Raw genomic sequence first — 25,521 nt, forward strand, 5'->3', positions numbered from 1 at the left:
TGAAGGATTTAGTGAAGAACTGTTTTAGAACATGGGACGGGTGATAGTAAGAGGAAGAAGAATAAAGTGGATAAGTATAGCGTTGATAGCAGAAGAGGAGACAATACTAAGGGCTATGCTACTGGAGCTAAATAACAGCTTTGAGCAGAATGTGGTGAATATAAATGTAAAAAGACAAAGAGCATATTTATCGGAAGAAAAATAAAGGAGGTAAACGTGTGAATTCGGAAGGAGGCAGAACAAGTGAACAGCTTCAAATACTTGTGGTGTACAATAAGCAGTAGTATGAGCTGCTGCTAGGAAGTCAAAAGGAAAATAGCAATGGCAAAGGAAGCTTTCAATAGAAAAAGGAGCATCTTCTGCGGAGTTCTGGAAGAAAAATTAAGGTAGAGCCTAGTGAAGTATTTGTGTGGAGTGTGGCATTGTATGGGGCAGAAACATACACACTGCGACGAAGCGAATAGGAGCATTTGAAATGTTGATATGAAGAATAATGGAGCGTGTGAAATGGACAGACTGAATAAGAAATGAAACTGTGTTGGAAAGAGTGGGTGAAGAAAGTGTGACATTGTATGGGGCAGAAACATACACACTGCGACGAAGTGAATAGGAGCATTTGAAATGTTGATATGAAGAATAATGGAGCGTGTGGACGGTTTCCGTGCAAATTTAATTTTAAAAACCTCTAAACTGAAGTCTCTACACGCTGCGAGTTGGTTGCAACACAGCGCATCTGATCATCTAGCGAGACACACCGAGTTACCGAGTTCGTCGACCTCTTACATCTGTATCACGAGAAGCGTTTGTTCGCGGCGATGTTGCCGGACTGCTGAAAATTCAAACCTATTTTTCTAATTAACCGTGCATTTAATCACAAAACGTAATAGCCTATGTGACTAGTTGCAGGAAATGGGACCTAAAGTCGGATTTTTTTATTTTTTTGTTTTTTGTGGTTTCGAAAAGAGGATGAAATACTGACCATGTAAAAAAATCATGGTTATAAGTGCTATAGTTTTAAATATATCACTTATTGAATATTGATATTACATTATATACTTCTCGAGAAAAATGCAAATTAAAGTTTTCATTTGTTTTCTTAGCAACTATAAGAAAGATTTACGTATTCAAGAAGCACTGTACAAAACTACGTCCTAGTTTAGTATGTAGAAAAGCCTACAGGTAGCGCAATATGTCAAAACATAGAAATGCAGTTTTTACAACGCAAATTAGTTATTTTGTTCTCCTGTAAAATTTCCTTTCACTATTTTAGGTCCCTTTTCGCGCAACGGGTCACATATAGGTTTTCTGTTCATTTCAGTATACCACATAGTCCCTTTCAATATGCAAGGTTATTTCACTTCCACCCTGTGTATAGACTACATGCACTGAAGTCGGTTTGTTATTGGTAATTCTGCGTTCACGATGTCGAAGCATGGAAAGGATAAACAAGTTTAATGCTTGCAAAGAAAGTAAAATTAATTCTTTCTTTTTCTAATTCACATTTTCTTGAATGCACATCGGTAACTACCATACAAATATCAAAATTTTGAAAAGTAGGGAGAATGTGACTCTTTTTGAGAAAAAGAGGGTTCTCAGTCCCTCGCTAATTGGGAACCACTAAACGAATTTCTATCATCATAAAGATATCCTGGAGAACGGTGAAATTTTAAATACCTTGTCCGTTGCTTCTTATTCTGAGTAGAATTATGACTAATGTAGTAATAGTGGAACGTCGATAGGAAAGTGGGATACCCCGCGAAAACATGTCATCAAACACCGTCATTGTCCAACACGAAGGACTTGGAACCATCGGAATTTGAAACCTGGTTTCCAGCATGGACAGCCTACGTTCTAGCCGAGGTTAGGATTATCCTGGCTATTCTCTTACTTTAAACACCGTAGTTGTGTAACCTTGCTAGAGGAGTAAATTCATAGTCTGTACGATGGTCCTAATTATGTGAAGGCTTAGTCGAAATAACTATGTTTATATAATCCACTCGGTGATCAATTCCAAAGACAAAAGGATGTTTAACTGAATTTTCTTACGTAACACATATCAAAAGAAAAACATACTTCAGAGCGTCGAATTGTTTAGTTCGACTTACGCACATCAATTTTCCCATTGGGCCCTGTTCTTTTTTATATCAATTATTTACCCACCAATGTTAAAAACTAACACATGCCTTAACTTTCTGCTGATGGTCTTGCACTATAAATTAGTTATAAGCTCTTTGATAACATTTCTGTTAATGATATTCATTTACTTATCTATACTAATAATAAATCTGTAGCCAAAATTTTTCTGATAATTTTCGATTTTCCAAAAACAATTGTTGTTAACATGTATAATTAACCATCCTGAAACCGAAAATCGCTTTTTTGAAATGTTTGTTTGTATGTCTGTCTGTCTGTCTATCTGGATATTTGTTACCTTTTCACGCGATAATAGCTGAACCGATTTATATGAAAATTGGAATATGAATTAAGTTCGTTGTAACTTAGATTTTAGGCTATACGGTATTCAAAATACTTTATTTAAAAGGGGGTTATAAGGGGACCTGCATTAAATAAATCGAAATATCTCCCTTATTATTAATTTTCATGAAAAATGTTACATAACAAATGGTTCTTTAAAAATGATTTCCCATAATTTTATTCCATACAAAATTTTGATAGGACTGATATTTAATGAGATAAATGAGTTTTAAAATTACAATAACAACGCCATCTAAGGCGCTGTATTGAAATAAAAACAAATGACTTCGTCTATAAGGGGTCTTGGACAACAATCGAAAGCTATTAAGCAGAGCCTACAGAGAATGTTTCTGTGTTTGTATGAAGTAATATCGAAAGCTAATTAATTTTTTAATTATTACTTCACCTTTGGAAAGTGTAGTTTCTCTAGATGGACATAATTCTATAATTTTATTACAGTAACTTCTACAGCCTTGTTGTTTCTGCAGTAACTCCTATGTGCAAAATATAAAATTTTTGAGTAGGAAGAAAAAACACATTTATTCATTCCATGGCAATGGTACATAGGAGATCGTGAATTCTTACATTTTCGAAAGGAAGAAATATAATTACATATCACTATTTATGCTGTATCGCTATTTAAGTTATTTGAAGGGTTCAGAACCATGCTGGGCCAAGCGCCATTTACTGAAGACGTAGAAAACAAGGGTTAAAATTAAGTTATTACCATAATTCAATGGAAACATATAGCAAGTAATATGAACTATACACATTAAAACTAAATGATATGTCAATCTTCATTAAACTATGGTTGCATGTAATAACAATTAAGAAACATGTTAAAGGAATTGTCACTGCACCAAATGAGTGCTCTCTGGACCAAAATGATCGCATTTTAATTATTTAAATACGATTTAAATTAAGTAACATATTAAACGATTTATCCTTCTATCAAAAACGAATGCTCCCTGGATCAAACGTCCTATTTTAATTATGTAATTACTTTATATTTATTTCTAACGGGTGCAGCGGAGCGCACGGGTACGGCTAGTTCATAATAAATTGTTACAATGCAATTACGGGGAAAACTGTAGTTATGAAAATAACTTTAAATCGTAATTAAAATTTACCTGCAAATTCAACTCGATATCTTCGCATTCAGATTGATTCTAATCTTGGATGGAATGCTCATGTTAATGATATTGTTAAAAAAATAACATTTTATTATTTCTTAGAATATTAAAAATAGTGTTAATTATGATACATAAATTACTATGTATTATGGATAAATTTACCCTTGACTGAAGTTCTGACTAATATGTAGGCTACAGCTATTATCAGGCAGTACATCTCACTTGATGATGTGTCAGGGGAAGAACAATTGTTTTTATACATTTGAAGTCTGATTAGTGTAATACGTTGCTAATCGGCGATGTATGCAATGGAGAGGGAAAGGAACTGGCCACCCTACCCCATTATCTCTTGGCCTAATTGCTTCATAAGTGGTGCTTTGCTGATATCACTTATGAGGTTCAGACTTGTCTTCGGACAGTTGACTAAACAAAAAAAAAATGGATATCTTACCGTTAACACCCGAAATCTGTCAAAACCAGTTTCAACTATTAAAAACTAGTTTTAAAAATGCAGATAGATAGAAGTGAGTTTTCTTAAGATCTAGAATCAATGACAGGTTAGGTTTGGTTTGTTTAGGTTTTTGGTTTATTTAGGCTTTTACCAAACTAAAACCTAAACAAACCAAACCTAACCTGTCACTGATTCTAGATCTTACGAAAACTCGCTTTCTATCTACCTACATTTGCTTAAGCTAGTTTTTATTAGTTGAAATTGGTTTTGACAGATTTCGGGTTTTAACGGTAACAGATACATTCACAGTTTTCTGAGTTATGGAAAACTGTTGTGTGGAAATCATTTTCTTCGAAAAGCTTTTTCTATTACAAAATAAAGCTGTTAGAGTTGTATGTAGAGGTCGCCATACAGAGCATTGTAAACCACATTTTTGTTAAGACAGGTATTCTTACTCGTGGCAATTGTAATATATAGTTGGATAAATTTAAATATTGCCCTTCGCAGAACAGTTTCGAATAGGCACATGAGGGATTAAAGCAATAGTGGAGTAATTGAGTAATTGCAAGAAATTTGACATTTTAATTTTTGCTTCTATTCAAATCTGAAAAATCTGCTGAAATATAACTTAAGCAGCTATTTGTGCAAGTGTAATGTTTGATATTTTAAATATAAGAGAAAATTTCACACTTTTTGACATTCGTTAAGTTGAAATGTCAAAAAATCTGACTTACAATACTGTTGCTTTGAACCCCTCGTATGTCTATAAACTTGTTCAATAATATTTTCTATTGGTGTTAGAATTTATCTGCAATCACCGAAGTACATACGGCAAATAGAAATAATCCGGACGAAATTCAAATACAAACTGCTGAGCCATTTATACCCGAATCCACACTTTCTGAAGTCGAGATTGCGTTAGAAAAGCTGAAAGAGTACAAGTCTCCAGGTATCGATCGAATTCCAGCAGAATTAATACAAGAGGGTGGAAGCGCATTATCTAGCGAAATTTATAAGCTTGTACTTGCTATTTGGGAAAAGGAAATTGTACCAGAACAATGGAAGGAGTCCATAATTGTACCTATCTTTAAGAAGGGGGAAAAGACTAACTGTAGTAGCTTTCGAGGAATATCACTTTTGTTGACGTCGTATAAAATTTTGTCCAATATCCTTTTGAGAATATTAACTCGATATGTAGATGAAATTATTGGGGATCATCAGTGTGGTTTTAGGCGTAATAGATCGACTGTTGATCAGATTTTTTGCATTCGACATATATTGGAGAAAAATGGCAGTACAAGGGTACAGTATATCAGTTATTCATAGATTAAAAAACCCATATCACTCAGATAAGAGACAAGTTTTATATAATATTCTTATTGAATTTGGTATTCCCAAGAAACTATTTCGATTAATTAAAATGTGTCTCAGTAAAACTTACAGCAGAGTCCGTATAGTTCAAATACAACACAATACAATGTTTAAAATGCATTATACATATAATAGAGCTTTGTGACGAAAATATGCGGAATATTGGTGAGGAAGAATAGACAGAAGATGTGCACATGTTGAGAAAGTAGAGGAAGAGTACTTGGACCGAGAGGAAGTGATAAACAATGAAGCAGAGAGAATAATTTTCAATCTCGGAGGCGAAACCAGCGACACTGGTGATTCTGAAGAGCAAGACAGTGATGGTGAGGATGGAGTTGAACATTTGCAGTAATCTTGAAAGTGGACGTAACGTACAGGTATGCTTTACTGCAATTTATTTATTTAGTAGGCCTACAATGAGTAATTTTCATATTGCGAAAACCATAATAATGCTTCGTAACATTGAGCTATACAGTTAATATTAAAATAATTGTAAAAATACTTAGGTACTCAGGGTTAAGCATTCGGGAGAACTTTTTCCACAAACTAATACAACCGCTGCTTTCCCTCTTCCTCTCCTCCGCAAACTATGACGTCGCCCACCGGCAGAGATAAAATCCGAGATCTGTACCTCCACGCTATTGAAATATGCCAGAGGGAGAAATTATTCTTTATTAGATTTCGTATAGATATGGACCAAAATCACGATCTTACTCGCAATAGTTACTGAATAAGAGATTGTTAATCATTTGGGAAGAAACGTTTTTTCTGAAATAAAAACTATGAACTTGCCACCGATATGATATAGTTTTTTGTTACATACAACATGATCTATGACAATCTGCAAGGCTATTTTACTTCCAGCATTTATAAGGCGCACAATGGGCCAAATCGTGCCAAAGTGTACGGAACAGTCCTGGGTCCAGCACTCGTAAAGCCAGCCAGCCATCCTCTATGGTCGAAACAAAAGTTAGACTAATATTATAACTTTATGTATATCACCCACTTCTTTGTTTATAGTTATGTTATATTAATTCTTCATTTAAAATAAAAAAATTATTGCACAGAATGTAGCCTGTAATTTCTTTCATAAGAAGCGTTATTATACGAACATCTGAGTAATAAAAATTAAGAGTAATTAATGTGAAGCGGCGCGTGGAAGGGACAAAGCGTGCGAGAAGGACGAAGTCTGTCACATGGCTAGCTATTATCACATATGATCGGAATGTTCTGATACATATCTATCTATACGCTTCCTTGGCAAGCGACAGAGCCTTCCGGGACAGTCAACGACAGTCTTCGAAGGCAACCGTCACCCCAAAATCAAGTGATTCCCCTTCTCATCCGTCTGCATATCACTACTGACCTACGTGACAGTTACGTCACGTTACTTCTCAATATCACGAGTTAGATTTTGTTAGACATTCTTGTTTCTCGGGTCAAACGCTTCCTTGCAGCACACCAAACTCTGATGAAGAACTCCCAGCATTGATCTTCTTCGTCATCAAGTGTTTAGCGATAGGATGCGTCTCTCATTTGTGTATCCTATTGACTTTCTTCCTCTTTTTAACTTTATTCTCAAAATTATCTGAATCCTACCACTGAGACGGCGCAAACCAGTGCGGACTCTTCTCAAATATCACCAGTCTTGCACAGTGCATGCACGTAGTGCAGGAATCTGCTTTTGGACACAGAACTATATCGAGGATCACGTAAGAGTAATTCCTAAAAGACTAATTTGGCCGTCTCTTCAGTGTTGCCAACTAATACTAGATATCACCAAAAGAGGATAAAATCACATAATGCCATGTACTATAACAATAATAATAATAATAATAATAATAATAATAATAATAATAATAATCATCATCATCATCATCGTCATCAATAGCTATCAGGGTTTAGGCCATTTGGCCTGTTCCGTCTCAGGTGAAAAGCTGGTCTCTCCATCGCTTCTTCGGGCGTCCACGACCTCTGTATCAAAGAGGTCTGTAATTTAATAATCTCCTGGGTAGTCTATCATTTGGCATCCGTAGAACATGCTCAGGCCAGTTGCTCCGATACTTGTGGATTATCTCTGTAATGGCTGCGATATTTAGTTCTTGTCGGATGTCTTCATTATATTTATGGTCATAGAGAGTGTAGCCTGCTAGTGGTCTTAGTAATCTCATCTCAGCTACTTCTATTCATTTCAGTTGACTAGTTGTTAGAGTCCAAGTTTCTGATCCATATAGGAAATAATAATAATAATAATAATAATAATAATAATAATAATAATAATAATAATAATAATAATATAGTATTAACAATAACGATGTCTTGCTTATTTACCACATCTCATCTTTATGTTGGGGAGGTGTTTTCTAAAAGGTTCAATAATTTGTGAAAGTATATTTTTCTTCTGGACCTCTCCCACATTATGCTAGTAGTTAGTAGATTAGTGTATAATCTAATATTAAAATGTATTTTGTCTGACAACATGAAATTCATTGCTTTGATTAAACAGTTTAAGAATCACGAGACCTAACCTAAAAATGTATTTTGTTTGATCACGTGAAATAGTTAGTATGAATTCCGAAAACGAATGTCACTCTGAAATGTATGCTTTAGAATATTTACTCCATTATTTTAATAAAAGTCTAAACACGAAAGAAATTAATTAAAATGTGAAATGGTAGGGTCTATTTCTATCGATTACCCAAGGGCATGTATCACACGAAATATGTTATATTTATTTACACTTAGCCTACCTGACTCTAATCTTGAAATTGTAACCACAACACAAAGCAACACATACAATAACTATTATGTATTAATATTAATACTGATATTAATTAATTATTAGTATGTTCAAATTTCACTAGCTTTCAGTAATGGACTCAGAAATTTGGAACAATTTGAATTTTCAGAATTTAAACTACCGACAACTTGTGTCACTGCTGCCAACATAACAGTTATAAGATCACTACCAGTTATAGTATTTCTCAATACTGAAATTCGAAACGAAGTTGGCAAAAGAAAATTCAACCTGAAAACCAGAAAATCACCATAATGCACTAGCTTATGTAGTAATGGGGGAAAAATAGTTAGGTTTCATCCTTAGTGTATTGAGTAAGCTGTTCCGGACTATACTGTACGTTTTTCTTCTCACTGGGCATGAGAGGTAACTTGGGAATTAAAAGAAAGCAAGAAGCGAGCATTCAAAGAGATAGAAAGTAATGCAAGGGAAATAGGAGAAGGAGTGAAACAAAGATCACAAGGGGAATACTACGGGAGTAAGAAGAATGCAAGGAGAGAAAGGATTATGCAAAGGAAAAAATGTAATGAAAGGAGAACAAAGGGAACAGAAGAAGTACAAGGGGAAGAGAAGGAGAACAAGGGAAACGCAAGAACAAGGGAAACACAAGGATAACAAGGGGAACAGAAGAACAAGGAGAACAGAAGGAGAACAAGAGGAACGGAAGGAGAATAAGGAGAACGAGGGGAACATAAGGAGAACAAGGGGAACAGAAGAAGAACAAGGGGAACAGAAGAACAAGGGGAACAGAAGGAGAACAAGAGGAACGGAAGGAGAATAAGGAGAACGAGGGGAACATAAGGAGAACAAGGGGAACAGAAAGAGAGGAAGGGGAACATAAGGAGAACAAGGGGAACAGAAGAAGAACAAGGGCAACAAAAGAAGAACAAGGGGAACAGAAGGAGAACAAGGGGAACAGAAGAAGAACAAGGGGAACAGAAGAAGAACAAGGGGAACAGAAGAAGAACAAGGGCAACAAAAGAAGAACAAGGGGAACAGAAGAAGAACAAGGGGAACAGAAGAAGAACAAGGGGAACAGAAGAAGAACAAGGGCAACAAAAGAAGAACAAGGGGAACAGAAGAAGAACAAGGGGAACAGAAGAAGAACAAGGGGAACATAAGGAGAACAAGGGGAACAGAAGAAGAACAAGGGGAACAGAAGAAGAACAACGGCAACAAAAGAAGAACAAGGGGAACAGAAGGAGAACAAGGGGAACAGAAGAAGAACAAGGGCAACAAAAGAAGAACAAGGGGAACAGAAGGAGAACAAGGGGAACAGAAGAACAAGGGGAACAGAAGGAGAACAAGGGGAACACAAGAAGAACAAGGGGAACAGAAGAAGAACAAGGGCAACAAAAGAAGAACAAGGGGAACAGAAGGAGAACAAGGGGAACAGAAGAAGAACAAGGGCAACAAAAGAAGAACAAGGGGAACAGAAGGAGAACAAGGGGAACAGAAGAAGAACAAGGGGAACAGAAGAAGAACAAGGGCAACAAAAGAAGAACAAGGGGAACAGAAGGAGAACAAGGGGAACAGAAGAAGAACAAGGGCAACAAAAGAAGAACAAGGGGAACAGAAGGAGAACAAGGGGAACAGAAGAAGAACAAGGGGAACAGAAGGAGAACAAGGGGAACAGAAGGAGAACAAGGGGAACAGAAGGAGAACAAGGGGAACATAAGAAGAACAAGGGGAACAGAAGGAAAACAAGGGGAACATAAGAAGAACAAGGGGAACAGAAGGAAAACAAGGGTAACAGAAGAAGAACAAGGGGAACAGAAGGAGAACAAGTGGAAGAGAAGGGGAACAGAAGAAGAACAAGGGGAACAGAAGGAGAACAAGGGGAAGAGAAGGGGAACAGAAGAAGAACAAGGGGAACAGAAGGAGAACAAGGGGAACAGAAGGAGGACAAGGGGAACATAAGAAGAACAAGGTGAACAGAAGGAAAACAAGGGTAACAGAAGAAGAACAAGGGGAACAGAAGAAGAACAAGAGGAATACGAGAAGGAAAGGGGAACTATAAGGAGAAAATTGGATTACAAGGAGAACACAGAAAAGACAAGAACAAGAGGAATACAAGAATAACAAGAAAAATATAAAGATAACCAGAGAAATCCAGGGAGAATAAAGGGGATGCAGCGAGAACAAGGGAAATGCAACAAAAATAAGAGGAATTCAAGGGGAACTAGGAGAGAAGGGGGAACACGAGAAAAACAAAGGTAATACAATGAGAGCAAATAGAATACAAAGAGACAATGGAAATACAAGGTTAACAAGGGAATGAAAATAGAAAAAGGGGAATGCAAGAAAAGCGAGGGGAAGCAAAGACAACAATGGAAATATAAGGAGAACTCGAGGAATACAAGGAGAACAACGGGGGATGCATTTTTATGTGACAGTCAATTTCAAAGTTATCCGCTTACCTAGTGAGAGGAGGAACGTATTTTCTACGTCAAAATGCATTTCTCTCAATGGAAATACGGGTATTTTAAAGACTACATCAGTGGTTGCCAAACGCCACGAAATTGTGACATAATAAAACTGCACTCTACTATCGCACAGACCGGGGTGGAGCATCTCCTCACGCAACGCAGTGAATGACAGTGCAGAGACGGACTGCTTCAGGAAAATGAAAACAATATAATATTTCTCTACTTATTATCTACATACACTTTATCAGTGTTAACTTTCTTCCCTCCTATTCATGTTTGTCTTACTATATTAATAAAAGAACTTATATTTTCTCATTCACAATGAAAAAAAAAGACGCTTACCTGCCGATCCGGAGTTGCGTTCGGGCGCGGGTTCGATTCCCGCTTGGGCTGATTATCTGATTGGGTTTTTCCCGAGGTTTTCCCCAACCATAAGGCAAATGTCAAGTAATCTATGGCGAATCCTCGGCCTCATCTCTCCAAATATCATCTCGCTATCACCAATCTCATCGACGCTAAATAACCTCGTAGTTGATCATGTTGATCATGTAATTACAAATTGCACTACATAAAAAAACGCCTAAGCATTTTGTTAAATAAACATTCAATTTACAGCCAAGGGCGTGATAATCTTTAAAACAAGAAAAATAATGTTATCGTCATTGATATTTTACACTCCATTTATAATTTCACAACGAATTAAGCAGTTCATATTTTCGCCATCAGCACGAAAGAAAAACTGTTCCTTCCATGCTTCTTAAAATTTACATGTTTGCGTACTTGTTTTCTGTTTTGGAAAAGATTTTCGAAATGCAGTATTACACACAAACAGTGTTACAAATGTACGTTCGTTGCTGATATGTCTGCTTATTTTGAAGTGTGAGTTTAAATAAGATGGTGGAGGTATGTCATTGTTAGATTTCAGTAGAGGCAGGAGCATGTGTCGCTACACAGCTTTCGGCGATCACTAGACTAAATGAAAGTGCTGTGTGAAAAGTTTTGATAAAGGTACTGATTTCTTAAATATGTAGATCACTTACAACACTTATATACGTCAACTTCAACTGCAAGTTGTAACCGGTCGAAAGAGTAGGTTCTTTCATTTGATGACGAAAGTTCCGAAAAGTCGTGTTTTTCATATACAGAGTGATTCAAGAAAAGTTACTGCCACTTACGGAGCTTATTTCCGAAGACATTTTGAGCAAAATTTTGTATAAACATGGGTCCTATTCTCAATATTTTCTGAGTTACAATAATTTGAAGTTGTTTGTAAAATACTTTTTTTCTTTAGTTTTAAGAGTAAAAGAATATTACAAGTAGATAATGAACTATTCAAAAGTATCATTTATTTAATTGGCTAGTATTCTGTTCAGCTAAACTTTGTTATGAATTCGATAGTTGCTTCGTAGAATTTTCTTTTTCGATTTTTAATTACAAAATTACACTATTCTTACGCACTTATCGCAATTTTTACAAATCACGTCAATCTTGTAAACTCTTTAAGACTGTACATTAGTATGCAAAATTGAACTGCAAATAATCATGTCTCTAGAATTGGTGCGATTCGAAACAACTGTTGTGATAAGTGCGTAAGAATAATGTAATTTTTAGTTAATACTGGAAAAAAAATCTGTACAAAGCAACTAAGGGATTAACAACATATTTTTAGCTTCAGAATATTAGACAATTAAAGAAGTGAAATTTCTGAATAGTTCATTCTCTATTTGTAATATTCTTTTACCCTTATAACTAAAGAAGAAAGGTATTTTATCCATATAAACAAATTCAAATTAGTGTAATTCTGAACATATTGAGAACAGACCCCATGTTTATACATTTTTTGTTCAAAATGTCTTCGGAAATAAGCTCCATAAATGGCAGTAAAGGCAGGTCCACAATAAACCGGGAACGGAAACGACAACGAGAGCCAGAACGGGAATATTGTTAAAATAAAATGTATTTAAATGTGAGCATTCACAATTAATTTTCACGTTCCCTTTCCCGGGCTCAGCAAATTTTCTCGTTAATTGTGAATGCTCACATTTAAATACATTTATTTTAACAATATTTCCGTTTTCGTTGTTGTTATCGTTTCCGTACCAGGTTTATTGTGGACCAGCCTTAACTCCTCGTGAATCAAGCTGTATATTCAGAGAAACTGAAAGTGTCTAAAGTAGTTGTGACCAACTCAGCTGCTCTTACGAAGCACTGTGTGCACTCACGAGCAAAAAAGAACAATGTTGGCATTGCAAGCAATGGGACGGCTTGCTGTCACATAAGAACAGTTCCTAAACAGCAAATATTGCCGTCTTGTCAGTGTTGCCAACTGTTACCAGATATCACACGATCCTACGTACTAAATGACTTATTTACTTACCGTACTATATGTTGGAAGGCTATTCTAAATAATTCAATAAATAATATGCAAACTATACGGGAAAGGGATCAACATGTGAAGTCTTTTATCTGGCAATACGAAATTCATTGGCTTGACTAAACAATTGACTCACGAAATCTAACCTAAAGATGTATTTTGTTTTACCACATGAAATTATTAGAGTACTAACTCCGAAAACTTACCTGACTATAGTCTTGAATTATAACCACAACGCAATACACAAAATAACTATTATGTATTAATATTAATAATGATATTAATTAATTATTAGTATGTTCAAATTTCACTAGCTTCCAGTAACCAGCTCAGAAATCTAGTACAATTTTAATTTCATGGAACTCCAGTACTGACAAATATTGTCGATATTTGTCTCAGGTGCCAACATACTAGTTACAAAATCACTACTATTTGTAGTATTTGTCAGTGTAGAAATTCGAAACGAAGTTGGCAAAAGAAAATTCAACCTGGAAACTAGAAAATCACCACAATCCACTAGCATATGTAGTAATGGGGGGAAATGGTTAGGTTTCACCCTTAGGGTATGAAGTAAGCTGATCCGGATTATACTGCTCGTGTGCACCTAAAACCCGAGTCATACGGGGATAGTTTACAGGAGTCAAGTGCTTGAAGCCTCTAAACTTGATGCTATATTTGTGATCACACGGAGACATTAAGTCTTGAAACCATGCTTGAAAAAAAGCGTGCGCTGAATGTTGTATTCTTAGTGGTGTTTGAATTTTTGTATTCTGTTATAGTTAATAAAAATCAATAGTGAACTGGCATTTTTAGTTTGGTGAAACTGAAGATGCCACCAGCACATATTCAAGCATGTGTGCAACTAATTGGCGCCTTGTTATTGTATGAATTACAAAATATTCTTGAAAAAAAGGAAAAGAGAACATGGGTTAAGAAATGGAGTCGTAGAAAAATTATGCACGGTGCATCTAATAACTTGTTGAAAGAATTAGCTGAAGAAGGTCCTGCAGAATACAGGAAACATCTCAGAATGAGTCCTGTTTTAAGGGTTTTTTTACTTTTTTTCGAACCACTTCTACGTCTATGTTTTCGAAACCTTGTTCCACGAGTTCACCGACTAGATTCTGGAATAATAATTCCCTCTTGTTTTTATTGAGGTATTCTTTGTCATGTATATTCCATACAAGTTCATACTTCTCATACACTTCCAAAAACTTTATGATATCGTTTGAATTCCATTTAGGGGCGCTCATTATTAATAATTATTGATTTACTTCGACAATAGGCCTAAAACTACAAACTTTCTACTTGCCAAGTTGCTACAAGTTCGCATTCACACGCGGGAAGTGGTGGAGTCAAGTTGGTCACGTGACGGGAAAGTGGACACAAAAGTTGACGGATCGTCAACTCAAATTCTGCTTGACCGCCAAGTCACAACTTGACTGTCTCGACCATATCACACGGGGAAAGTTGAAGGAAAGTCGACTTGCTCCAAGCACTTGACTCCTGTAAACTATCCCCGTGTGAATTAGCCTTTAGAGAAGGGTTGGGCAGAATTATGCACTTTGTGCTTGCACGGTGTACTACGAGAGAAGTGTGCTTCTAGAGTGACGAAAACCGGTTTATTCAAGTTGCGGTACGTACTATATGTTTCAAAAGAAAATGTTATTCTTTCTACCAAACTAAATAAGAACACAAAGTAATGAAATACTTCCTTAAACACAAAACAAAACATGTCTGTTGCACATTAATTCATATTACTAAATTTCTCAAGATTTAGAGAAACTGTATTAGTACAAGCTATGCGTAGAACTGCCGTTAAAAGCCCATCATTTCTTGTTTGAGATTTGTTTATTTTCGTAATAGAAAATAACTGTTCCCATCTATACGTGGAACCAAATAAACACAAAACTTTCTCACACAGCTTATGCAGATTGGGAAAGCGTCCTCTCGGGAATCCGTCATAAAACTGCATAAGACTCGACCCTGAATCATATTTCGCTCGCATCTCTCGACCACATCGCAGGTCAATCAATTCACACTATAATGAAGGGGGGGACGTTATCAATAATCAGTTGGAATCGGAACATGTAGAAGAAATACGCAAATCCATTTCCAGGCAATCTAAATCGCGCAATCTTGATGTAAATTCCTCTAATAGACCGGATAGAATACATGCCTACATTTCGAAATTTTCATTGTTCAAAATTCTATGCGCTTAGATAAGAATGGTAAATGATATATTTCGCCCTTTTGCATTTGACGTATCCATAACAGCAATTTCTCCTTAAAAGCTGCAATTCTATCTGCAAATTGTGTATTAAGAATTTTTTTTCCCTGAAGTCCTAAATTTAGCTCATTTAAAAGCTGTGTAAGATCTGTTATAGCTGCTGGCACACTACAGTGCTCGCACTTGGAATTCCCCGTGCGCACGGAGGGCAAATGCACTCAAACGCCCATCGCTGCTTTAGAGTGCTCTTGCACAAAGAGCACGAGTTGGTCACCACCGATCTATAGGAAAGCCCGCCTCAGTGACAAGCCACCACTGTTTCTTCCGACGTTTCGGAAGGATGTCGTCCGGTTTCGTTTCGTAGATAGCGATCTGTCGCGGCGTCTGAGCGCGACAGCCTTCTCGCTGCCTGCACACGTTAATGAACGCTCCGCTCTCTTCGCAGACATGGACGCTTCTCGGGACTTGGAGAAAGAGGCGGCCCAGCGCGCCAGGCCGGCCATGGCAGCCATCCTGTTGCAGCGGCCAGAGAACCGGGATGAGAAGGCGGCCGTCTTGGCGCCGTCCAGCCCCGGCAACGGCTCCCTGCACAGCGTGGCCAGCATCGCTACCATCACGTCCATCACCACGGACCCGGACCCCGACTTGGAGAGCGCCAAGCTGAGGGGCGGCGCCAAGCAGGAGAAGTGGTGGAGCACCGCGCTTCAGGTCGCCGTGCCCTTCTTCCTAGCCGGGATCGGCACCATTGGCGCTGGACTCACTCTCGGGGTCGTACAGGTACAGTACCAACAGACTCACTTCTCTCCCCCTAGGATTACCATACGTCCTTATTTCCCCGGATATGTCCTCATTTTGAAGGTCTGAATTACCGAACGGGAGAAATGTTAAAAATCAACGTGAATGTCCGAAAATTGGACATGTAAATTAATTAGATAGGAAGAGAAAGTCAAAGCTCTAACAGATATGGAATTATAAATGTTGAGTAGTCGGACACGACAGGAAACTACGAAAAGTAGTCAATGAAGTTAACAGAATAATTTTTCAGAGATTGAGTATAGAAGTAAAAAAGCTAAAGTAAGAGTTTTAAATACAAGAGCTATACTTAGGGTTGGGGACAACTGGCAACAGAAAATTGGCCACAGAGGCAACTCGCCACATAATTGAAATTCGTATCAAAGACAATTAGCCACACATTAAAATTCAAGGCAATACTCAAATTCCCAACAATTTATAACATACTTCTATGGTAACACAAGACAAATCTAGAGGCTGTAAACTAAATAGGAACTATGGGGGAAGAAATTCGCTTCACAAAAATCAGAAAGAGGTTCTGACAAATTAATATATCTTGGCTACATGTACACGAGACTTAGAGAAAATAAGAATGGAGTTGTTTGGCGCTGTGACATGCGTGGCGGGTGTAATGCAACAGTCACGTTATCAGAAGGTGGAAGCAGTGTCGTCAAAGAACCGTCTGAACACAAGAATAATTCTGCAGACTGGGGAAGGATTAAGGCAAAGGAATGTGTAGAGAACATGAAGGCAAGGGCGGGGACTTCCGAGAACCAACGTCTGTCATTTTTCAAAATGAGTTACAGCATATTGCAAGCGAAGCCAATGTGAATCTACCGAAGAAACCATCTATTAAAAAAACTGTGTGCCGTGCCAGGAAGCTGCATCTACAACCTGAACCAAGGAATATTGACGGACTGAACGTTGTAGCCGACAGATACACTAAGCCCTTACAAGGAGAAAGGTGGTTGTTGTATTTTGAACCGGAAGAGAACGTGAAACTTATCATATTTGCCACTAATTCACATTTAAATAAATTGTTACGGTCCCATTTTTGGACAATGGACGGTGTGGCAAATTGTCTATTTGTGGCAATTTGTTTATCTGTGGCAAATTGTCTATCTGTGGCGAATTGTCCCTATTTCCAATTTTCTGTGGCCAATTGTAAGGAACCGCTATACTTATTATTACTTTATTATTATTATTATTATTATTATTATTATTATTATTATTATTATTATTATTAGGGTGTACAGAGGATACTTATAAGTTCAATATGTAGTAGTTCTTGTAATGTTTGTATAGAGAGTGATGGCGGATTAAGAACTGGAACACATCTAATCCGCTATGACGCGAACAAAGATTGATGAAATAAATAAATATTATATTCAATTGGACATGTAAATTTCTTAACCTTTTCTAATCTGAATTTGTTTTTGTGGGTGAAAAATTGTTTCTTTGCATCTATCTTGTATTTCGACATAAGAAAATAGGAATATTGGATATTTTCTGAAAAAAAAAAAATTCAGATTAGGTTTTCTGAAACGATTCCAATTGGTAACATTGGGATGCCGATAAGGGTATGGATCAAGATGTAAAGTTGGTACTGTGAAGCGCCTGGTTTGAACGTACATCTCCTCTCTCGCTCCCTCCCACTCTCCACCATTCAATGCGGCCAAGGTCATTGACTCTACCTGTACGATACCAACAACTCCTCGAGTCCCCGCATTCTTCTTGTCACTTCTCCTGCGGAGCCAGTTAGTATACGCACTGTATAAGCATACTCACATTGTTACAGTATAACAGTTTAGAAATTGGGTATCAAAACATGCAGTATATTAAAAATTTGACTTCATTTTAATTATTTTGAAATTGAACGACTTTGCCTCTAAGATGTTATTTGGGGGCTGGAAGGGTCCGATTGTGGTATGGTGTCCTCATTTTTACGTTTGAAGATATGGTAACCCTACCTCCACCTTTTCTTCTTGGTTTTTCTTATAGTTCTCTGGCATAATTCTTCAATTTAGGGTGCCAGAGACACATACAACGAAATCGAACTTTCCCCTCAAATTTCTGGGGAGATTTCGTGTTACCATTTCCTTGCAGAACGATTTATTTTAACAAATTATAGACTACTGACATGTTCGGTATTCTGCCTATACTTGCATTCCATTAAGGTCTTTGTATCTTAACTCATTTGTCAATATGTCGTACGTATATTCATATTACTGTGTTCTACTACTAATTTATTATTTGTTTTTTTATTGGGTTATTTTACGACGCTGTATCAACATCGAGGTTATTTAGCGTCTGAATGAAATGAAGGTGATAATGACGGTGAAATGAGTCCGGGGTCCAGCACCGAAAGTTACCCAGCATTAGCTCGTATTGGATTGAGGGAAAACCCCGGAAAAAACTTCAACCAGGTAACTTGCCCCGACCGGGATTCGAACCCGGGCCACCTGGTTTCGCGGCCAGACGCGCTGACTGTTACTCCACAGGTGTGGACTTTATTATTTTGTATGTATGTATGTATGTATGTAGGTATGTGTCCCGCCCGCGCTGTGGCGTCGCGGTCTAAGGCATCCCGGCTAGGACTCGCGTTACGGAATGGGCGCTGGTTCGAGTCCTCAAGGGGGAAGAAATTTTCTCATGAAATTTCGGCCAGTGTATGGGACCGGTGCCCACCCAGCATCGTGATGCACTTGGGAAGCTACGATAGGTAGCGAAAATCTGGTTTCGCAAACCAACTATAACGGCTGGGGGGATCATTGTGCTAACCACACCACCTCTGCTTCGACATGTGGACGTGAGGCCAGCAGCCGGATGGTCGGTCTTGGCCCTTCATGGGCTGTAGCGCCACGGATTTACTTTGCTACATACGGCTGACCGCCCCTTGTCATTTTCAATATCCAAGTCAAACGGTCCTGAGCATCTTCTTTGATCATGTTCCTGTCCCAAATAGCCTCCTGTATTCTTTCTTTCCAGAATCGTCGTGACGTCTCTTGCGTCGTCCATAGTATACCGCACTAGAGCATGTTTCTTCACTCATGTGAATAAATGGTCAAACCATTTCGGAGCCCTGTTTTCTCCTAGATCTATTATACAGATTGAATCGTAAGTAATGTCATTAATTTCAGAAGTTTATTTTTTTAGATATTTCAAACAAAAGAGTTTAATAAATTTTTTCGTTTTTGCTTCCATTTCGTAATAAAAATGGTTTTTATATGAAACATTTGATAGTGTGTTTTGAGAAAGCTATTGATTTAATTCCAAATATGCTCAGTCGATTTAAGAGAGCAGTATATTATGATAATAAATAGTTGAAAGAATTTTAGTTTTGTCCTTTAAATATGCAGAAATTTGATCCGAACAAATGTAACATTTTAAAATCCCTTTTCAGAACGAAAGTTACATTTGTTCAGATCAAATTTCTGCACACTTAAAGGTCAAATCTAAAATTCTTTAAATAATTTAATATCAAAATTGTATGACAAATTATTGTGTTTGAAATATCCCAAAAAATAACCCCCTGAAATTAAAGATATTACTTGCGGTTCACCCTATATATTTACTCTTTCGTTTATATTTGCTATGGACTCTAATTCCAGAGACACGGGCGCTTCTCTTAACCTCCTGTGTTCTGAGACATTTATTGTTTTATCCATTGAAAGCAACGGTTCATCGATGGCTACTCTCCCCTAATAGTAATTTTCATTCTGTTGTAATACATTATTGTCTGTATTATTGGGGGATTGACTGTTATTCATTGCTAACTTAATTCTGTTCATCAGACAGATACAAATCTTACAGCAAATTGTATTTATTTTACATCTTGATTACACAACTTTTAACACTATCACTTCGGAATATGTATGATAAGACTTTCTTGTGTTAATTTCTAACGTACCTTGTTTACATGTTTCGACCTTTTGTGGGTCATCCTCAGAACACACCCCAACGAAATTCTCAAAACACAACTCAATTTCAGAATACACACACTCTTTTACTCTACATTACACCACACGAACACACCCTCACAGGAAACAAAACAAGAGGCGCCAAGACCAACAATTATCAGTTCTAAGGATGACTCATAAAAGGTCGAAACATGTAAACAAGGTACGTTAGAATTTAACACAAGAAAGTCTTATCATACATATTCCGATATATTTATTTATCCTAACTCCATTAGCCTAATTCCTGTATTGACTTTATATGCAATCATAAGAATTTCTTCAAATCTCTGTTAATTTTTTAAGAAGTCTTTTCAAGAAATGAATGTTTTCAGAGGTAATAGAAGCTTTAATTCGTTCCAGGAATGGGAAGTCTTCACCGATGTTTCTGCACTGCTGATTCTGGTTCCTCCACTGCTTGGACTGAAAGGAAACCTGGACATGTGCCTTGCATCGCGACTCTCAACACAAGCCAACTTGGGGAAGATGGAATCGTGGCATGAGATATGGAAGATGGTTGTGGGGAACGTCGCAGTAGTGCAGGTAGCTGACCCATCTGTTTATTAGTCCCCTTTGAGGGGAGAGGAACGGCTTTGGGTCTGCCCTCCCACGTAGACCACTTGGGTAGGCCCATTGCACTACCTGAAATGGAATGGTGTGCATGCTCTAAGGCGCCCTGCTCTAGAGATTCTTTACTTTTCCGCGTAGGCATCACCGCGGTCCCTAAATCCCAATTTCACGAGCTATCAAGACCCCAGGGTACATAGCATTATCATCAGCACTAGGGTTTTTTATCTCTCTCTATGAAGCCGGGAGGGAAATATCCCTATGCACCGCGACCTGATGTCTATTGTATGATGAGTTGTAGCCCAACGACCGCACCCACGCCTAACCAACACCCTAACGACCAGTCCCGCCATCCCTCTAAGTCCGTGTACCATTCCACCCCAACAGCCCCCCACATTCCCCCTCAAACGGTCTGAGGTGTATGCCACCCCTCCCGTCTGGCCAACGTTCTGAGGTGTAGACCACCCCTCCCGTCGGAGGGGAGTGAGTTCCGCTGCTGGGTCACAAACTACCATGCTTTGGCATATCCATGGAGGCCGGCCGAGAGCGTCAGGAACTTCGGAGGGTCGCCGCAGGCGCGATCTGAAAACCAAGAAAGACAACAGGAATGATAAGGAAAGAATGATGTAGGAGGGGAAAGGAAGTGGCGAGAATGAGTGGGTTTCCATACGCCTAATAAAGTTACCTGATATTCATTCATAGGAATGAGGGGGGGGACCCTGAAAAAAACCTCACCAAGCAACTCATCCCAAGCGGGGAATCGAACCCCGGCACGATGGGTTCTGGAGCGAACACGCTACCACGAGACCACAGCGGTGGACAGCACTAGGGTTACCATATTCTGAAATCTGAAAATACTAACACATTCTTCTCACCAGCAAACTCCTTGTACCAACTTGTCATTTTTATCACGTTTGCAGTTTCTGTATGTCTATCACTAGACCTAAATTTCTTTAACATTTCTCTTACTATACAAATAGTCAAACATATGTTTGGATGCAAAATATCTGAAACTAAATTTCACTAAAACAAGTTTTCTACAGAATCGATCGTAAGTCTAATCAATTAAATTTAATAACCTGATACGTTCACTGCTGTTTACATTTAACAAAATGAATAATGTATCTGGATGAACAGCATTTACATGTTTAACAACCACATACACGACAGTAAGCTTCTCACAGTAACATGAGACCAAGCGCAACAAAAATGAATAAGACTTCAATAAGAAAAAATGCGGATGGATTAGAGGACTTACAAAAATTTATGTGGACAGCTATTTTTATAATCAAAAGCGGATATGTCCGCATAAATGCTGACATATGGCAACCCTAAAGGCCCATTCACAATGAAAATTAAACATAACCGTAACATAAACACAGAAGTTTGCGCCCAGGCTATCAAATGGGATCATTCACAATGATTCACATAAGCATTGACATAAACATTACCGTAAGACGTTAACATGAAAGTTTGCAAACTCCAAACTTTCATACTTATGCTTACGTGATTTGAAAACAGAACACAATCGTGGAGCGCTGAAGTATACGACAGAATATGAGGAAATGGCGTCGTTGTTATGTTTCCATGGTTACCAAGTATGTTTGCTGTTATGTTTATGTTCCCATCGTGAATGATGGTATGACTTCTTGATTTTACTGTAACGTTAAGTTAACGCTTACGTTATGTTTAAATTTCATTGTGAATGAGCCTTAACCAGCACCTAATGACCACTTTACCACGGAGACCAATTTCAGTGGCGGCTCGCAGCCGTCTCTACATCGGTAGCAAGCCCAAAATGGGTCAAAGAAACAGAGATGATGTTGAAAGAAGGAAAGTGTAGGTGGAACGATAGAGGGAAACGAGAGTACTCCGAGAAAAACCCCTCTGAAACGTATGCTTTGTCCACCAAAAATTCAATCGTGACCATGATGATTTTGGTGACAATGATGATATAGATGACAACAATAAGTTTGTGAATGCGGTTATAATATTATTGGATTTGACGACAGTAATCCTGAACATTTCTTCTTTTTTCCTTTATAGAGAGGAGGAGCCTGAAGGCTTGCACTGCAGCCTGAGGCTTATTATGTTTACCACTGTCCTATTTTGTGAATATTTGTTGCCGAACGGTCGCGCTATATTATTAATACAGCACGTTGCATCGTGAACTTAACTCAGGCTACGGTAATGGCATGTGAATTAATGATGGTGAAATGAGTCCGAAGTTCAATTTCTAAAGTTACCCAGCAATTCAGCTTCAATTGATTGATGGAAAACCTCGGAAAAACCACAAGGTAATTTGTCCCAGCTGGGATTTGAACCCAGGCCCGCTTGTTTCACGGTTAGACATGCTAACCGTTTCTCCAGAACTATGGACAAGTTTGAGCATGTTGATGATATTATTAATGGCGATGACAGTGAGGCTGGACATGATGTTATTAATGGAGATAACAAATTTGATTGTGGTGATGTTAGTCTAATATTAATGACGAGGCAATTAGGTTGGATATGATATTAATAGAGATGACAACAGTAAGTTTGGGAATAGTGGAGATGATATTAACAGCGACGTCAATGAGTTTGGACTTAGAGGTGGTGGTGATGGTGAAGATAATGATGACGATGAAAGCTACTATATTTCGTTTAACTTTTTGTTTGTGTTGGTGTATAATTTGCAGCGTATTAGTCCTTCTGCTTGTTTGGTACGGATTGAAAACTGCAAACATGTATTGTGTGCAATACCTTTGGAGCTCAATTTAGCCTTTACATAACGTGCAGCTTCAGTTCGTATGCTAATTTTATTTAAATTACAGACGTAGCAATGACCAAGATCGCAAATTTTGTATGCAAACTGCATGGGAAGAGACGCACTATACAGTAAAGCAAATGGAAAGAAATGATGAATGGAACCTTATTCGCGTATTCAATGACGTCGAATTAAGTGCTCAACGTATTTTTGTTTTTGGTCTTAATACTATTGACAAAAATTCAGCAGCGAACAAAAGAATACAATGATCACGTAGATGATCAGCAGAAGTCAATGTCAGTTCGAAGACAAGTACGAGTATGAGATCAGGTCCAGCACAAAACCAAAGCATCTTAATTTGGCTGTCGTCCCTGCAGTGGCTTCAAAACAAGAACATTCATTTTCAATGAAAGAGACTGCATGACATCTCAGGATTTCATGGTGACTGATTTGCAGTGTTGAATTAAGAATTTTCCTTCGAAAGTCAAATATGACTTCAAGAATCAATTTGGATTTCGTAATAATCTTAGTACTGATGATGCTATCTTTAACGTAACCAAAAGTAGGGTGCGTCAGAAAGAACGGATGGATTTCACAGGGCAAGAAAATTGTAAGGATTCATCAAATCAAAAATGTATTGTTATCAACAGATTCACCAATACATGCAGTTTATTTATGGTATACAACATCATCCATATGAAGTCCTTGGCTTTCGATACAGGCATCGAGGCGTTTTCTGAAATTCGCCATCACTTTCACAGTCATAGTTGGTGAGATTGCCGCGATTTCTTCACGAATCGCCGTCTTCAGTTCGTCCAGTGTATGTGGTTACTTGCGCCTTCAAATGGTCCCAAAGAAAGAACTCGCAGGGCGCGAGATCTTACAGTAACCTCGGACAATTTCAGTGCAATAGCATGTTTGCGGCTGAGCGTTGAGGTGGCCGGACAACCTACTGTCTGTCTCCACATTTGCAGGTGTACACGCGCTCCGTGTTCGTCCAGGTGATTTCTTCTTTAATGTTGAACCTGTGATACGAAATGAAGCCACCCACCGCAAAATTGTATTCCGAGTTGGAATCCTAGCGTGACGTCCGATGTCGAAATGAGTCCTGAGTGGCGATCACAGACTCTTCATTTTTCAAAAATGTCTCTGCGATGAAAGCACGTTGTACACCAGACCAACACCATGTTCTCAACTGAAACTGCATTCTCTGGCTGACCCAACACTCGTGGTCCCCCTCACTCTATCCCTCCCCTCGCTGGTATCGATAGTTTGAAATCCATCCGTTCTTTCTGACGCACCCTGTATTATCAATAATTTGGACTGTAAACATAAATGTTTAGGTATTTTTATTGACATCAGGATAGCCTTTGATACTGTGAATCATCTTTTATTATTAGAAAAATTAAATAAGATAGGAATTAATGGAACTGTTTTGAAATTATTTGCTTCTTAGCTTAGTAACAGAACACATGTAACCAAAATAATTGATAATAAATTTAGTAGCACTCGAAATATTTTATCGGTGTCCCACAGGGGACTGTCCTCGGTCCAAATTCGTTTTTAATATATATTAACGATTTATTGGCAATTAATTTATAGAAATTCAATGCTGAGATATTTTCGTATGCGGCGACATGGTTGTTATTTTTGCAGGTAAAACTTGGAATGATATCTACTTTAATGCAAATAATGGCATCACATTGATTAAAAATTAATTTGATTCCAACCTACTTGTCTTAAATCATTTTAAAACTACGGTTGTACCATTTTCGTTAACATCTGATGGTATGACATCTCCTGATTCGCTCTTGTGTTTAAAAATTCATACATACAATTGTTCTTCTAATAGTTGTAACCACAGTCTACTATATACAGTCGCGAAGCTCAATATGTAGTAAAAATGCAAACATGGGTAGTTGCCCAGCACTAGGATCGCTACTATCGCCTCATCATCACAGATCTCTCCTAACAGATGACAAAATATGTTACACTTTCGTTGTCGTGTTCTTTTGGAAAAATTAACACCTTCCTTCCATTATTGAAATATTAAATGGATAAAGTTTATTTATTATTTTAATGAAGTATATTAAATTCCACCATAAACTCGAAGATACCTGCAAGAAATAGGTTAATATTATTTTTATTTGTGCAAAACGAACTGAAATTTACTATAATCGCTTCACTCATTCAAGAT

General features: G+C 37.8%; 1 protein-coding gene across 1 annotated transcript in view; it reads left to right on the top strand.

Annotated features, from left to right (window-relative positions):
- Window positions 1–25,521, top strand: part of LOC138708048 (solute carrier family 41 member 1) — a 49,815-nt gene that overhangs the window by 2,871 nt on the left and 21,423 nt on the right. Inside the window, exons 2-3 of the mRNA XM_069838164.1 lie at window positions 15,706–16,037; window positions 20,372–20,551. Of these exons, the coding sequence (XP_069694265.1) occupies window positions 15,708–16,037; window positions 20,372–20,551 (510 nt within the window). The 5' untranslated portion in view covers window positions 15,706–15,707. The remainder of the gene's footprint in view (window positions 1–15,705; window positions 16,038–20,371; window positions 20,552–25,521) is intronic.

This window comes from Periplaneta americana, chromosome 10 (assembly GCF_040183065.1).
Source record: "Periplaneta americana isolate PAMFEO1 chromosome 10, P.americana_PAMFEO1_priV1, whole genome shotgun sequence".
Taxonomy (NCBI): domain Eukaryota; kingdom Metazoa; phylum Arthropoda; class Insecta; order Blattodea; family Blattidae; genus Periplaneta; species Periplaneta americana.